An 18,688-nucleotide genomic window follows, 5' to 3' on the forward strand; every position below is an offset into this window, starting at 1 on the left:
CATATTTTATGTTGAAGTTATAAAAATAAATAAAAAAAATGAATTTTTTTAAAAACCTAAAAAAGTTTTGCTAGAGAGAGTTAAGAACTCACATGTAGGGAAAGTATATTTGGATAGCAAGGCTGTTTAGGTTGTTTTTTTTTTGTTTTTTTTTTACACAGTGATCACCACTTATCAAGGCCCGGAAGCCACTCAGGGATAAGGGTTATTGCAAGTACATTACGTTAGTGTGGAGATTTGATGAAGTGTTTACTTAAGGGGGCGGTTCATTAGGAATTTGTTAACGTTGGACTTGAACACATCCAAGTTGTAGTCAGGTGGGAAGCAGGCAGACAGAACAGAGTTCCACAGGCGTGCAGTTCTAAGAAAGAAGCTTTGTTCATGGAATCCACGTTTTGATTTAGGCACAGATAAAGAGTGGGGGAAATTTTTCACAGTGGATTCAGCTAGACGGGTGTTTTTCGTGAAAGATTGGCGAGGGGGGACCAGAGATTGGAGTTCAGACGAGCACCTGCCATGGAAATAACGTCTAGTAGTTTTGTTATCTTGGTGATGCCATCGGAGTACAGGGTAGAGCTGGTACTAATGCAGTAGTAGTAGTAGTAGTAGTAGTATAGATGTGTAATGTGAGTTGTAAACACTTAGATTTGATGTACATAGTTAAAACAGGTGTGTCAATACATACACATTTCTACAATGCTGTTTCCTTTTGCACACATATAAACACACACGACACCAGCCAAAATGAACAGGTCTACTCAATTTTTCTTTGCATGCAAAAGAACTCTTTTTTCATGTTGAACAATTTTGTGGCAATTTTTACAAACCATTTATTTTTGCATTATTTTAAGTTATTGAATAAAAAATAATTATCTTTGCATGGATAGCCTTTGTCTTTTTTCTTTTTATAATCGTCCTATCAAACAAAAAAAACAAAAAACAAACAAAATAAAGTCTATACTATACACTGGATAAGGCAAGTGAAGCTAGATTGGTAGAAACTTGATACATCTAAAGGTTTTGACACGGTCTGGCATGAATACACACCTATTTGTAACAAAGCATGAAGACGTGATGGCTGGACAACATCAAGGCTGCCCTCCATACTCGTAACATCACAGAGTACCTGGTCAATGATCCTAATGCCTGGAGAGTGGCCATTAACACCAGTGGTGACACAACAAGATGTCCAACCTCAGCAGCTGGAAACAGAAGATGTTGAATCATGCAGTAGTAATAGTAGTACTATAGTTGTGTAATGTGAGTTATAAACACAGGCTTAGATCTGATGACCTCAGAGGGAGATTAAATCTGGAGAGTCTAGGAAGATGTACACAAAACAGGAGGGTCTTGTTGGTTTTGACACCTTGAAAGAAAATTCCTCGGTTAGTAGATGTAGGACAGTTGAGCTATCAAGGTCAGTTAATTTGCACACATTGAAAGAATAAATGAACGTGCTTGAGATAGTGAATGTAGGGAAGATAAGTTAGCAGAGTTATTTAGCGGGGAAGACCAAGGAAAAAGTTGGGAGAAGGAATAAGTTAGAAGAGTGAAAGAGGTTCGTTTGCATAAGAAGTCATCCAGCATATGCATGTAAAACAGACCTTAAACCGATGAGAATGAGGATGAGGATGCTGATGATGATGAGGATGATAATGATGATGAGGATGCTGATGATGATGAGGATGATAATGATGATGAGGATGATAATGATGATGAGGATGCTGATGATGAGGATGATAATGATGATGAGGATGCTGATGATGAGGATGATAATGATGATGAGGATGATAATGATGATGAGGATGCTGATGATGATGAGGATGATGAAGAGGATGAGGATGACGTACATCTAAACAACATAGCATTATATTTCTGAATTTTTGAGATAAGCAAATCTGTATTCTTTGGAATACTATTCTCATCTTATATGCTATTCTAACAACGTTTCAGCCGATGTAACCTCCAATCTTCTTCCGGTGTATCTTGTCAAACTTGGGAATCTTCCTGTCAAACTCAGGACTCTGAATCGAATTTCAGATACAACTCTTTATTTAATCCATGGGAGTAGCATGCTCTTGTTCCATCAGCCATGATCACACAGACTTCTGGTGTAACGGATAAAATACTAAGTGAAAATTTAGTTGTAAGTGACACTGTTTCAGAGGTTGAAAGTTCAGTCCTCATGATGTGCAATACTAAGAATACAATTGCGAATTACTTAAAATTCCTACTCAGTCATGATGGAATAAGAGCGTGATATCCCCATCATTTAAATAAAAGATTCTGTTTGAAATTCCATGCAGATTTGTGAGTTCGACAGAAAGATTCCTGTAAAACATAACATATGGCTGCAGCTGAGATTGAACTCACTACACGAGTTTGTAGTGTGATTCAAATTCAAGAGAAGGATAGACTGCACCAGTTTCCTAACCTGGTATTTTACCTCACGGTACATACAGCGCCTCACCTTTCCAAGTGGTCACCCATCTGGTACTGGCCAGGCTCAATGTTGCTTAACTTCGGTGATCTAGCGAGAACCAGTGTGTCAATGAGATTGTGCCGTAAAGATTCCTGAATCCAATAAGATACATCTGAAGAAGGTCGGAGGTTACATCAACCGAAACATTGTGAAAATAACACTCATCCGAATAATTCAAATAATACAGCATTACATTAATGCGGATGTGTCCTGATGGCCGATCTTTTATTAATCCTGATTTTCATAAACGATCTCTTGGCTGCAATTGCATTTGAGACAGGTATATTTGCTCATAGCACCATATTCTTTTCTTGACATGTAGGAAAATCGAATGCACTCCTATGCAAAACTGAATCTTTAAAAAGTTACCTCCACTCTGCAGTGGGTTGATGCCATAAATAGATGGTTACACTTAATGCTACTAAGGCAAAGCTACTTTCTTTTGACAATTATAAGAAACCTTTTCAACCACTGATTGCCATAGCTGATAAAACTCTACTTGAGAGTCCAACATTCAAACTCCTCAGCCTAACATTCATAGGTAGTATAAATTGAAACAACTATGTAGAAGATACTGGCAAGTCTGCTGCAAAGAAGATGAGCTTCCTCTACCAAGCTAGAAAACTTCCTACATCTGCTTGTATCTTATATACAAGCCATTATTCATCCAAGCATGGTGTATTGTTACCACATCTGAACTGGTCCACCTGCCACTAGTTGTTCCCTTTAAAAAGAGTCTTCAATCTAATAGTTCCTGCAATGCCAACCAAGCTCCAACCCCCGTACCGTTGCCACAATGTTGCATTGCTGTACCTGTTTTACAAGTATGAATGTTCTCTGATGAACTTATAGCACTTGTGTCCCCTTGACGTAAATATCCTTGACTAACCTAACACGCAGTAAAACCCCTTTACTGTTGAGGTTTTTAAATGCCTGAAAATTTTTTGCTCTAATAGTTTTTTTTCTTGAATTGATAGACTTTGGAATTCCCTTCCTATTTCCTGCTTACCTTATTGTACTTACATGCAGAGATGTGTACAGAACAGAAATTTAATTATAATGCAAGCAGACACCTCGCTGGTCAGCTCGCTGCAAAAAAAGGACAAGCCTTTATTGGGTTCTTGCACATGCATGGCACAAGCCTTTTTGTACTTTTAAAGCATTAGTAGTTATGATTAAGCAGTACAAAGTGTTATGATGTATAGAAGTACAACCTAGCCAGTGAGGGTTGTATGGAGAGAGATGATAGAAGAATGAGATGTTGGATGTGTAACACAAGTATTAAAGACATACTTAGGTGTGACGACCTCAAAAGAAGATTAAAGCTTGACAGCATACAGAGATGTGTACAGAACAGGAAGCTTTGTTAATATGAACACGCTGAAAGAATGGATGAGATTTTTGGATTAGTAAATGTAGAACAGTTGAGGTAGCAGGGTGAGTTAGCAGAGCCAATTGTCAGGGGAAGCCCAGGGAAAAAATGGGAGGAAGTGATAAGAATAGACACACCGGTTCTTGCCAGATCACCGAAGTTAAGCAACGTTGAGCCTGGCCAATACCAGATTGATGACCATACAGCGAGGTGCTATATGTACCGTGAGGTAAAATACCAGGTTGAGAAACTGGTATGGTCTATCCTTCTCTCGATGGTAGATGGGGCTCTCTTAAGCCGTAGTGGGCACCCCATCTAGTGATGGCGTCACGATAAAAAATACTCTTGATAGCCCTGGCGAAGCATCAAGTATTCAGCTATGGAAAAGATTTGAATTACACTGCAAACTTGTGTAGTGAGTTCAGTCTCAGCTGTGGCTGTGCTGGATGGTTGGATGGATAAGAATAGATTTGAGAAAAAAAAGGGAATAAATACCTGGCCAGAGATAAGTTAGTTTAAAAGTTAATTTCTAAAAGCCATCCAATATATAAAAACATATAAAAACTTACCCTAGCCCCCCCCCTCTCTCTCTCTCTCTCTCTCTCTCAGAAAGAGTGTAAAAAAAGCCTGCAACCTAATCGGTGCTGCACTATCTACCAAGCCCCCATCTCCTGTCCCATCACTGCAATGTTCCATCCTTGTGCTTGTTCTACAAGTGTTTCAATGGAATGTGGTTTGATGAACTTACTGCATTTGTGGCTCTTCAATGTAAATACTTCTAATCAAGCAGCAAAATCTCACCACTTCATTACAAATGGTTTCTACATGCTAAAAAGCTTTCTACTTTCATAGCTTTTTTCTCAAACCACTTGCCTTTGAAATTCCCTTTCTGTTTCCCTGACTGCCAATCTGCAGAAATTTAAATGTAATTTTAACAAACATTTTCCCTACTTAGGATATCTCTATAAATATGGAATTTTTAAACAATTGAAGTTGGTGTTAAGTTGGGCATTTTTTTTTCAGCCGGAAACAATGTCCGTGGAAGTACATAGAATTTTTGGGGTGGAGGGAATGACGATAGGGTTCAAAGTTCAGAATGATTTTTATTTATTATAAAAATGATTTGTTTAATTTCGATTATCCTTAAAAATCTAAAGAATTAAACGTTTTTTTCCTTCTTCTACCTTCAACAGGTGTGTCATCATCCGGAATGTTGTCAAAACGCCACAAATGGAAAATCTTTACTACTTTGTAAAGAGTGCGATAACAACATTCACAGTCAACCAGGATTTAGCGGTCACTTAGTCTTAGATTTGCCGCCCTCTGCTCGCAATGGTAAGTTTAGACATTTTCTTAGTCAGTATTTTAAAAGTCGGAGCTTTTCAATTTTCAGGAATCAGAGTCAGGAGTCAAACATTTTGATTCCCAACTCCCAAACTTTTGTGTACTCAAAATTTTCCAGGGTGATCTTCCTTGGGTTATATCAATTTATTTCCCTTGAATTATACTTAGCAACATGGCGCAGTGGTTAGAGTACTTGGAAAAATCAATTATAAAAGTGATATTCTCTTGAAAGTTGAAGGTTCAATTTTCAGTGTGTGTGACTAAAAATACAATTGCAATTTACTTAGAACCTCCATTCAGTCATGGATGATGGAACAAAAGCATGCTACCCTTGTGAAGTAAATAAAGGGTTCCGTTCAAAATTCTGTCCAAATTCCCGAGTTCAACGCAACCATTCGTGAGTTTGAGAAGATACGCCTGAAGAAGGTCCGAGGTTACATTAACCGAAATGTTGTGAAAATTACACTACTTCAGAAGATTCCAAATAATATTTAAAAAAAAAAAAGAAGCAATTTATATTATTTTTGGTGGCCATTTTTTCAACTAAGAAAAAAAAAACAATTCATATTTTTTTTTATTAGGCATTTTAATTTTTAACTAAGAAAAAAAAACAAATTATATTAGGCATTTTAATATGTTTAGTAAGTATTGTAGGGATAGACTGATTCATACCATCCAAAAAATCCAACAAAAACCTAACAGCCAGCCAGGGTTCTCCTCAGAATGTGCTGCTGCCATTGTGCACAGAAATCACTTTTTCCATAGCTAACAATGTAATAGATGTACTGAGACTAAATCTGCCTTCAGGACTGCCAGCAACCACTGTAAAAGAGTAATAAAAAATGCAGGAGAGCTATATGCTCAGTCCGTTAAATCCAAAGTAGCTGAGCAGCGGCTTGGTTCCCACCAGTTTTGGCAAATAGCAAACAGGATCCTGAACAGAAACGTGCGTTCTATCCCAACCATTATCAATGGACCTGAGGTCGTCTCATCAGTATAAGACAAGGCCAAACTATTTGCCAAGAACTTTGCCCTGCACGACGAAGGCCATCAACTCCCGTATTTTCTCCTATAGCAGATAACACGTTAAGCAACATACAAAAATATCTATGCGTGAGGTCGTCAAGCTAATAAAGAACCTTGATTCCAGTAAAGCAACTGGCCCTGATGGCATTCGAATTATAGTGTTAAAAAAGCTTCAACCAGAACTTGCCCCCGTACTTACAAAACTGTTTAAGCGTTACCTTAAGGAGAAGTGCTTCCCAACACCCTGGAAAACCTCATCAATATACCCTGTATTTAAGAATACAGGTGATAAGTCATCTCTCTCTCAGTACAGACCAATAAGTCTCCTGTGTGTCATGAGTAAGTTGCTGGAATCTATATTAAATAGAGAAGTAGTCAACCACCTCAGCAGAAATAACCTTTTTAGTGACATGCAATATGGTTTCCGTTCTGCTAGATCTACATCAGACCTGCTAACGGTTATATCTCATAGGATTAATGAATCTCTCGACAAACGCTTCCTTTCTAGGGCAATTGCTCTTGACATATCATGTCTATGGCAACACATCAAAAGCCGTAAATGACAAAGTTCTCCCTGATTCTCTCTCCTCTGATCTTGACCATGTGGTACAGTGGGGGAAGAGGTGGCTGGTTACTTTTAATGCATCTAAAACCAAGCTCCTATCTTTACATCATCAACGCTTTGATCCCCATCTGGCATCAATTGAAATGGATGGCTCTTGTCTTGGGGAGACTCCATGTTTTGACAAGCTTCTGGGATTGACCTTTACTCCTGATCTGAAATGGAACACATACATCAAGTCTGTTGCCAAGGTCACTGGATAAATGGTGGGATCCTTCTACCGCTCCAGAAGATATCTCACTACTGATGCAATTCTCTATCTATATAAAAGCCAAGTATGTCCAAGGATGGAGTACTGCTGCCACATATGGGCAGGAGCTGCTAAAAACAGCCTATCCTGCCGTGACAGAGTACAAAATAGACTTTGTGGCGTAGTGGTGATGCCTTTTTCTCTTCCCTGCAACCTCTCTCCCACAGAAGAGACATTGTAAGCCTGTCTTTGTTTTATCGCTACTTCCATGGCAAGTGCTCGTCTGAACTCCAATCTCTGGTCTCCCCTCGCCAATTTTTCATGATAAACACTCATCTAGCTGAAACCACTGTCAATAATTTTCCTCAGTCTTTATCTGTGCCTAAATCAAAACGTAGATTCCATGAACAAAGCTTTTTTCTTAGAAGTGCACGCTTGTGGAACTCTCTTCCGTTTGCCTGTTTCCCACCTGACTACAACTTGGATGTCTTCAAGTCCAACATAAACAAATTCCTGATGAACTACGTAAGGCACTTTATCAAATCTCCAATACTAATGATTACTACAATACTATCCCATTGATTACTGTACAGGCTTTAAATTGTTTTATTAAAAAGTTTTGTTAAAATAGTTATATGAAAAAGTTTTCTTTTAATAGTTTTATCAAAAGTTTTTGTTTGAATTGTTTAATTAAAAAGTGTTGTTTAAATTGTTTGTTTTTTTAAAATTTTGTTTAAATAGTTTTATTAAAAAGTTTTGGTTTAATAGTTTTATTTAAAATGTTTATGAAATAATTTTATTAAAAGCTTTTGTTGGAATTGTTTCATTTAAAAAGTTTTGTATTAAAAAAAAAAGCACCCGACAATAATAATATATCTTGTTGGCAAAAAATTGAATAACTGGATCTATGTTTGTTTATAGAATGCCGTGTACGTATGTCAATATAAAGCTGGTATTGACCGAAAGCTGTCCCACTTGTTTTCCTCATCAAATGGAGTTTTATACACTATTTTGTCTGAAAAATTAATGAAAACGATAATGTTCAGAACCTTTTTACAATTTTGGGTGTATTACTTGTAAGCACAGATTAATCCTGTAATATTTTTGTCAGTAAGGTTTTCTTCCTTTTTTGTTTATATTTTTGTTTTCTTTTTGAAAGAAAAATTAAAGAAATCGATAATTGCATTAGACCTTTTAATGTTTATAGCCATTCTATAATTTTTTATTTCTCATATTTCGTTTGTGCTATTTCGACATATTGATTTTCTCTATTCCTTGGGAAAGAACAAAAGCTTGACATTAAATTATTTATGATCCTTTTCATTTGTGAAATAAAAAAAAACAACACATTTTTATATTTCTAAATTATTTGATTATTCGAAGTGCTCGGCTGAGCTCCATTCTCTGATCCCCCTCGCCAATCTTTTTCAAAAACATCTGACTAGCTAAAACCACTCAATAATTTTCCCCACTCCCTATCTGTGCCTAAATCAAAACGTAGATTCCATGAACAAAGCTTCTTTCTTAGAACTGCACGCCTGTGGAACGCTGTTCTGCTTGCCTGTTTCCCTCCCAACTTCAACCTGGATGTCTTCAAGTCCAACACAAACAAATTCCTGATGAACCGCCCCCCCCCAAGTAATGACACCTTACCAATTCTCCAATACTATAACTACACTATCCCTTTGATTACTGTACACACAATAACCCTTATCCCCGAGTGGCCATTGGGCCTTTATAAGTGGTGAACTCCATGTAAAAAATAAAAAAAAACTGCTGTTCTTATGTTAAGTGCTATTTACACAACATTTAGATCGATGTAACCTTCAAACTTCTTTAGGTGTATCATGTCCGCAAAGATTTGTGGCATAGTGGATAAAGTACTTGATAAATTTCAGTTGTAAGTTAGAGGTTGAAGGTTCAATCCTCAGTGTGGGCGATACTCAAAATACAACTGAAAATTAATTAGGACTTCTACCCAGTCATAGCTGATGGAACGAGAGCATTTTCCTATTTACAATGTCTCCCCACGGGACAGAGTTAGACACCAGGGTCGTTTTATAATGTAGAGAAAAGGAACAAAAATAAAAATTGTCTCAGTCGTGAAGGATTTCTCCTCCACTGACAGAGAACAAGAAATTGAAGTGCAGCATATGAAGATTAGATACTACACTTTGATCTTGACCCGAAGGCCAAGGATGTTCTGTGGATTAAATAAGTAGTTCTGTTTGAATTTATGTCTAGATTCTTGAGTTCAACAAGATACACCTGAAGAAGTCTGAGGGTTACATCAACCAAAACGTTGTGAAAATAATACTAAAGATGTAAGCAAATGTCTCAATAAGCAAAATAATTTTGTCTAAATAAACAAATAAATATCTGCTTATTTCACAGAATATTACATTGAAATGTGACTTATACACATATTTCATATATATTTTATTTTAAAATTTAAACAACGCTTATATCATAAAAAGACAACTTTGACTTTCATATCACACGTGCTAAGCATAATCTTCCAGTATTAAAACGAACAACATGCAGATTCTATACTAACTGTATTCTTCCATTCACTACCATGGTGAGGAAAAAAGAATGTGCAAAATTTTGATGATGGTGTATATCGCCGAAATATTAATTTTAAATGAATACTTATTTGTTAATTTTACATAATATTGCATTGTAATTTGGCGTATAAATGTATTTCCTATGTATTTTATTTTAAACACAATCAGTTTTCAAAGTTACCCTTCGGTTTTCATATGGGTCTTTGGAAGGCACTTCTCTCTTCAACTACATCTCAAACAAAATTTCGAACAGTTTCATCACTCCACATATTTCCAAAGAGTGACTTTCCCGTTTCTTGACGCATCCCTTCTGCCTCATGTTATATTCCTTCCTATGTTATTAGCAGGGAGACCTGACGTTGCCCAGGATTGAATGATGATCAACAAATGTTTTGCACTTCCATATTTTTATTGTTATCAAAATCAGTGAAATCACACATAAATAGAAACATTTATTTCGAATATGCCCCTATTATATCAAAGAACCTACTGTTGATTTTATATGTCGGGCCTTTCAGCTTGTGTGGTGATAAAACTTCTCAAATGCACTTGTGATGTTAGGCTGTGTAAGGTGTTAACTTGAGTCAAAATCGCCTGTTTCTCCTTTCATTGGATTATTTCGATTATGGATTATCGATACTTATCGGAGACATTCCAATACACAACCTATCTAAGAACACTGCCAGGCACATGAACTACTTTCGTGTGAAATTTCATAAAAATCGGCCCAGCCGTTTTCAAGTCCATAGGAAACAAACTCACACATACACAAAGTTCCTTTTATATAATAATGATAGATAGATAGATAGATAGATAGATAGATATTCCTTACTTTTATATTCCTTACTTATATGTTATATTTCTTACTTATCTATCTATTTCTATAAAAGTGTCTGTCTGTCTATCTGTCTGTCTGTGTACATTTTCCTATGCAATAACTCTGTCAATTTTCAGTCTACTGACTCAAAATTTGATATACAGGGTACTGAGATTTGGGAACATCTTTGTAATTCGTTTTCGGCCAGAAATTTGGCTGTTAAGGAGTCAAAGTTCAACAATTTGACCTTTCAGAACTCTACCAAACTCCTCTGCCAATTTTGGATATAAACAATTGAAATTTTAGATATAGGTTCCTTGGACATGGATCTAACTTAATAACTTGATTTGAGCCCAAAACAATAAATGTTAAGGGATCATAATAGGGGTCAAAGTTTAAAAAAATTGACCTTTTTTTTCTTTTTTTTTTTTTGGTCAACATAAACCTTCAAACACCCGGGCAACGCTGGGCTGAAATGCTAGTAACTATAAAAATCTGTGGATTGTCTGATCACCCTTGCTTGCATCTTGTCTAACAAAAACATTGTTGTCATGAAAACCAACTTGTATTTAATAAAATTAACACTCTTTTTCACAATCCAACAAATTGAGTACAAAAAAACTTCAGTTTTTGCTAAACTTGTAGACTTAATTTAAATCATGTAACTATGTTTTGTTATGGTTTCCATTTTAGCTGATGGCGCTCAAATCATAATTGTTTTTTTAATTTTTGTAATCATGACTTGTAATATTGGGTACAATATAATATGAAATAATTGACTCTATAATAATAAATATGAAATTTGTGTAAATTAAAATATATTTTAGCGTATTTTATGACCAAGCAACACCAGGTGCCCCTGCTAGTATGTTATGAAAATTTAACCCTAAGTAATAGATAGAACAATTACAATATATGCGTCATTAAAGCCAAAGACGTCACCTAGATCATCCTCCCATTATATTTATGGCATCCTGGGATACAGTTTTTTTACTATTTCTTCAACCACCACATACTTGGAATGCAAGTTATGATGCAACAAGAAAGTGGAAAAACGTGTTACTTAACGAACCATTTTTGCAAAACCAAGAAGAAAAAAAAAGATAGAAAATTGATAAAAAAAAAACAAAAAAAAAACTGTGATCCAACAAGTCAAGATGAAATAATTTCCATATTTATTTTGAATTATCTCTTTTGACTTTCAAAAAATACCTTCCTGCCCCTCCAAGTATATGAACATGCCTTTGTAAAAAAAAAAAAAAAAAAAAAAAAAAATATCTTGTCAAACTACCTATCCTTGTTTTCACTCTACTCATAAATCTGACCCCTGTCACAGAAGCCCTTTACACTTCAGTAAGATTATGTCTTGCTTGGAGCAAAATCTGCAAATATTTAAATTGATTGTATAGTTAGAGGCTGGCAGTGGCGGTCATGAAAAGTTTGTCGGTTAAGGTCAATATATTATTATGCATGAAATCTGAAGAAATACTTACCCCCCCCCCACCTCGTAAAAAAAATTAAAATACCAGCGACTACCTATGCGAGCGCAAAAATAAAAAAATGAGACACAGTAGCCAGGCTCAAACCTGTAACGCGAAGGAGGAAAAGAAGGTGTAAAAAGCCAATTGCTTAGACCTTGCACCCACCATACAATGTAGTTGGCATTCAAAATAAGCTTAGTCATCGCAAGGCATATGATGACTTTGCAAAAATGTCGATGCAAAAACTGACCCCTCCTTGTAAAAAATGGCCCAGTTGATGGTCAAAGAATTAATGATTTTGGCCAATTTATGGATATTTGTTGTCCGAGAGATTGACCTTTCAAACGATACTAATTTTGTCAGTGTGGAGAGGTGGTGTAGTAAGAAACCCCAAGGGTGGAGAGCGGTGTTAAAAAAAAAGTGGTAGTAGCAGGAGGAGGGAATCAAAACAACAGTAGGCAGCCTGGGTGGAATGTTTTTGTCTAATTTTTCGATATTTGTCATCCGAGAGACCAAACTTTAAAACAATACTGATTTTGTCACGTCTGTCAGAAGTTTTTGCAAGACATACAAACACACAAACACACACACACACACACACACACACACACATTTTTCCTTTTATATTTATAGATTAACTTTTGTTCTCATGAGTTGTCTGAACCTGTATATAATTAATAAATGATATCATCAGTAACTTGTTGATTCTTAAAATACAAATTAATCGATGTTTTGTCATTTTATATCTATCAAAATTATCATTTCTTTATACCAATTCTAAAGCCTAGTCAAGTATAAGTCCTAGTATTGAGAAATATTATGAATAACGGAAGATAGTTTTAATATGATATGACTGACCAATCCAATTTGGATGGTTCCCACCCTATACACCACTGAGCTTATGGTGAATGGACATGTGATTTCAACATAGTCCTCACCATTTTCAATGAACTTTTGCCAATAAATGCAAGTAATCACCTTAAAACAGCACTAACCGTCAGTGACCATCACTACCCACCACAGGTAGCCAGTGGATGCAGGTGTCCAACAATGCGCGAACGTTGAAGACAGACGATTTCAGTTCAACGTAGTCACGGCCACCGAGAGTAAAAAGAAGGCCTGTTAACTGAAAAATGCCTGCAGGCAATGTAGGTTAGATTTGTCTGACTGTTAGACTGCCAGTACTATATGAGGGCCATTTGAAAAAGAGCAATAACACATTTTTAAAAAGAAAAAAGAACGCAGTTCGATTAATACTGGAACTGAACTTTATTCAATAAAAAATTGTTATGGCTTGCAATAAGCCACAAAGAAAACAGAACAACGGAATCGAGTTTAAACAATGTATTACTGGAACAACAACGTAAAAAGGTTACAACTGAAAAGAGTAGTAAACCTCACCGAGCAGGCGCGGGTCGCTCTGGTGTTTAATCCACACCTGGGATCAAAAGGTCTATGGTTTATATAATGGCTAGAACAGTCCATTTGGAGGGTGATTCTCCCACAAGACCCCCCTCCCAAGCTGATTTCCGCGGTTGTGAAAATCAGTATTTCTTCCTTTTAGGGCAGACCACCAAGGGGTCTGTGCACTTCCTCTTTCTGCCGGAGCGTCTCGGTTCTGACATCCTTTTGGAGGGTCTATGTCAAAAATACGGATTTTATTTTTCGTCCAAACATGATTTCTGCTGGGGGTCCCGCATCTGGTTTGTTCAGATTTCTCGTGATTCTGTAAACCTGCAGAAATTGCTGAAGGGCCTTTTCTGTCGGTGTACCGGAATCTGTAGGTAAGCATCACTTAGGTCGATCTTAGAAAAAAACTTGCCGCCATTTAATTTCGTGAACACTACTTCTGGACTAGGTAATGGATAGTGAAAATCTTCTAAGGACCCGTTGAGTCCAGTCATGAAGTCAGCACAAACGCGAATTTCCCCGGACCTTTTCTTTATGTAAACTGCTGGAGCAGCCCACTCACTATATTCAATTTTAGCCAGTATACCGATGCTTTCTAATCTGTCTAGTTCCTGATTTATTTTGTTCAGGGAAGCGAAGGGACATTACGTTTCTTTTTAAACACCGGTTGTGTGCCAGGTTTCAACTTAAAATCTGCGGCCATTTTTGTACATCTCCCCAGGCCAGGAGTAAATACGTTTGTGAATTCTTTTTTTAAAACAAGTTATAAGTTTCTCCGTTTCTGCTGGGCTGGTATCCATTTTCTTGCAGAATGGGGATATAGGAAGATCCCAGAGACGAAACTCCTCCATGCTGTCAGAACCAAACAGGTTCTCACTATCTTTTAGCACATACAATCTTAGTTTTTTGTTTTCCCCCATAAAGTGACGTTTATAATTAATTCACCTTCAAAATAAATTTTTGTACCATTAACGGCCATCGCCGTTCTGTTAGTTTTTAACATAGTCGGCTTTCGTAATATTTTCCACGTTTTGAGATTTATTATTGAAACATCCGATCCACTGTCAAATTGGAATTTAATAGCCTTGCCGAAAATGTTAACCGTTATATATTTGCGTAGATTTTCATCTATGACATCCTTAGTTCTGGTTTGATGTACACGGCTTCTATTCTGAGTTTTCCTACAATGCAAACTTTTATGACCGATCTTATTGCATAAATGGCATCTTTTTGTTAAAAATGGGCAATCCCTTACCCAATGTATTCTACCACATCTGAAACAAGTACTTGGTGCTTTTAGTTTTTCTGAGTTTCGGTGGTTAGTGTCTGTGTGCCATTTTCAACGGTTTTTTCTTAGTTACTTTTTTTATATTCGCGATGCCTGCTTCGATATTTCTTGCATCTTGTTTTATAATTTCTACTTTTTGACAATCCTCAGTCAATTTTTGTAGTGTTAAGTTTGGTTCATTTTCTAATTTTGTTAGGACTCTGCGTCTGATTTCTGCATCTTTTTCCGAGGTTAAACTTTGAGCAAATACAAGACATTTAAAATTGTCTGCTGTTAGTTCAGACAACTTAAACTCATCACAGTGTTTGTTCACTAGAGCTGTGCAGGTGGAAAAATCGTCATTATCATCTTTTACCACATTCAAATATCTCCAACGCTTATGGAAAAGAGACGCTTTTGGCGAGAAAAGTTCGGTTAACAAATTTACTGTCTCATTGAATGATAAATCTGCTGTTTTCCGAGGCAAGATGTAATCCATGAATTTATCATGCTCAGCCGATTCCAATTTTCGCAGTAGGAGTCTGGTTTTCTTTTGATTAAACCAGTTGCTGCAGTCAATATTAAAAAAAATCTTCATAACGCCGAAAATACGCTGCAAATAATTTTTCCTCTTTCTCGTATTTAAAATTGTCTATCGCGGTCCATATTGTATTCTGAGAAAATGCTGAATTGCTTTCCTCGTTCACATTATTCTTAACAATTTCTGTAAGCAATTCCTGTGTTCGTAATTGACGTTCGGCTAACTGTTTTTGAACTTCCTTTTGCTATTCCTCGAATCGTATTTGACGTTCAGTTCAGTGTTTTTCGGATTGTGACTGACGCAGTTCGATTAATACTGAAACTGAACTTTATTCAATATAAAATTGTTATGGATTGCAATAAGCCACAAAGAAAACAGAACAACGGAATAGAGTTTAAAGAGGAACAACAACGTAAAAAGGTTACAACTGAAAAGAGTAGTAAAACATTACTGAGCAGGCGCGGGTCGCTCTGGTGTTTAATCCATACCTGGGATCAAAAGGTCTATGGTTTATATAATGTATAGAACAGTCCATTTGGAGGGTGATTCCCCCACAACAAAAAAATAAATATTATCTATGTAAAATTAAGTAATTTTAAAGCAATATACAATTTAATACTGATAAAGCTGAATTATGAGTTTAGAGAACAAACAATTAAAGAAAAATATATTTTTTGGCCTTCAACGCAAGACCACAATGTAGTGTTTTGATACTACACTTTACCTTTTCTGTCCTTGGTCGGTGGAGCAGAAATCTTTCATGACTGAGATTATTTTTGTTCCTATCCAGAGTGCCCCTTATTGGGAAGCTGAATTTTGCCCACAAGATTATATGCTGAAATATTTAAATAACTATTACTTTAAATACAGAAATTATATTTAAAGTTTTGGTTTTCTGTTCTTCTATGTCTATTTTTTCCCCATGTTTTTCATCAAAATTTGTAGTGTCTCACAGGCCGTCATCATCAGTGATCGCTTACTGGCAGTAACATGTGGTGTTCCCTAGAGACCAAGTGACAACAAATCTCCCCAGATTTCCAGTGTTCTCCACCTCTTGACCACTTGTGTAGATGATTGCATGTTATCGCAACAGCTGTTGTCACTGATTTCTCGTTGGCATCGGCTATTGGTGTTTCCTGGGGTTTGGGTGATAAAATGCCTCCCCAAGGTACCAGATTTGGTTAGTACTCTCCTACCTTGGTCTTTCCATCCTTCCTGACGCTTCACAACTAGTTGATATGGTGCCAGTCGATATCATCTACACCAGTTTTTTATTATTATTACTATTATTATTATGATAATAATAAGGGTGCTTGTGCAGTGTACACACGTGTATTTTAGATATTATTTTCAAGTTAAATTAAATTTTCGGTTTGTATTACCGTACACATAGATACGAAAAAGTTGTCAAAAAACAAATATATACCAAATAAATGTTATCAAAGGCAAGATAAGTTACTCTTCTACCTATCTGGAAAGGTTTTTAGTGGTTTTAATCACTTTAAAACGTGTAATCGCTTCGAAAATCATAGTGTTTATCGATATATTTTAAAAAGAAAAATGCCGGCATGCTCGCTATTGAACTCGGTAAGTTTGGGAAAATGAGTTCAAACAAACAAATTATACAAAATACTGTTAGAAACCCACCGAATATATGTACACCTATGTCACGGTAACATATATTGAGCGAGTTTCTAACAGTATTTTGTATAATTTTTTTGTTTAAACTCGTTTTCCCAAACCTCTCATGTGCAACAACAAGCATGCCGCCATTTGCATTTTTCAAATACATCGGTAAGCACTGTATGTTTTTCGAGCCGAATAAACATATTATATTAAATAAACACACTAAAAACATATCCAGTTAGGTAGAAAAGTAACTTATCTTGCATTTGATAACATTTATTTGTTATATATTTGTTTTTTGACAAATTTTTCGAATCTATGTGTATAATAAAACAAATCCATCATGTAAATTATTTACAGGTAAAATGTTATAGAAAAAAAACCTTGACGTTTTAAATATATTTCAAAGAAATAAATTATGGCCAGTGCTAAAATATTGAAAATTCACCGATTGTAAAAAAAAAAAAACTGCTGTGAAAATGCTAACTTTAAAATATTTGGAAATACTCAATAAAAAGTTTTATTCAGTATTAAAAGGACAGACTGAAAAATATTATAAAAATTGTTTGTTTTGCAGTAAAAAGAAATTAAAAAAATGAAATATTCAACTTTCTCCGATAGAAATAAAAGTTCAAAAACTTGTCACTTACTATATTTTGTTTGATTAAAATTATCCCAATGTGCAATTATAATAATTATTATCCAAATGGAGAATTATTCTTTCTCTTTAGAACATACATGGACAATCGTAACACATATTGGTAGCCATGGACAATCGGTAACACAATCAGTAGCCATACTTTTTATGCCTGTTAGTGTGACTACATTGTTGAATACCGGAAACTTTCTATACCTACAAGTTGATCAGAAAGTGACGTTATGCTGTCATGTTCACTGGTTTACTCTCTTGGTGGTGGTGACGTAGTCCAATGGAGGTCGACACTGATCATGGCCACAAGTGACTGCCTGTTCTAAAGGTTGTCAGTGGTAAAACAATGGTAAGCAGCTGTTGCGATAATGCTAAGTTATTTGCAAAGGTTATCAGAAGAACTGGAGAGTAGTGGAAATCTGCTAGTGAGTTACAATAATACAAATAATGATAATAATTGTTATGACTCAGTTTTATGAATTAAGTCCCTTATTTGTAAGTTACGAAAGGTTATTAAGTCTATTCTTATAGATTGATTTCAGTCTCGAAAGTCCATACATGACTTGTTGATATCTCTGTTGCTCTGTGTCAAGATGGCTACTCGCATGTAATATTTTGTGATTGAATCTTGTTCTTGGATCCAAAAATGCTCACCAAAGGTTTGTGGTCTGTGACTAATGTGAAATGACGTCCATAAACCATTTTCTGGAATTTTTTGATGGCATATATTATTGCAAAAGCTTCTTTCTCAATTTGGCCATAGTTTCTTTCTGCTGGTTTCAATAACCTAGATGTATGAGCAATACCTGGTGACCAGTTCCATGTAGTTTCTTTTTTTCGAAAGTGATTTGGAGGAGATCTGGTGTAATGTAGCTTTGACAAAAATGAACTTACTAAACCAAGAAAGAGCTTGAGTTTTGATGTCTGTTTGAGCTGGCATATTTTTGATAGCTAAAATGTTCTCAGAGTTCAGTCGACAACATTTTTCATCCAAATTAAATCCCAGATATTTTATTGAAATTCGGTAAAATTGACATTTTTCTGTACAAACATAAAAACTAAATTGTTGAATACATTCAAATACAGAGATTAGTTGTTGCAGAAGTACATCCTCAGATGATCACGTCGTCAAGAAATGCTGTGATTCCTGTTATGTCTGTGAACATGGCATCCATAGTCTGCTGGGATATAGATGTTGTTGTCTTGACACCAAAAGGAAGACGGCTGCATAACCTTTTGTGAGTGTGGATTGTAAGAAGCTCCTTGAAGTCCTCTTCAACTTCCAATTGCAAAA

The 18,688-nt window shown here is 35.9% G+C and overlaps 1 protein-coding gene across 6 annotated transcripts in view; it reads left to right on the plus strand.

Annotated features, from left to right (window-relative positions):
* The window catches only part of LOC145246821 (pleckstrin homology domain-containing family G member 5-like), a 1,071,747-nt gene that overhangs the window by 449,130 nt on the left and 603,929 nt on the right, over window positions 1–18,688 (plus strand). For all 6 annotated transcript variants that reach the window (XM_080108657.1, XM_080108656.1, XM_080108658.1 and 3 more), the window contains one exon: window positions 5,048–5,189. In XM_080108657.1, the coding sequence (XP_079964783.1) occupies window positions 5,048–5,189 (142 nt within the window). The remainder of the gene's footprint in view (window positions 1–5,047; window positions 5,190–18,688) is intronic.

This window comes from Euprymna scolopes, chromosome 24 (assembly GCF_053919585.1).
Source record: "Euprymna scolopes isolate OS-2025 chromosome 24, ASM5391958v1, whole genome shotgun sequence".
NCBI lineage: Eukaryota > Metazoa > Mollusca > Cephalopoda > Sepiida > Sepiolidae > Euprymna > Euprymna scolopes.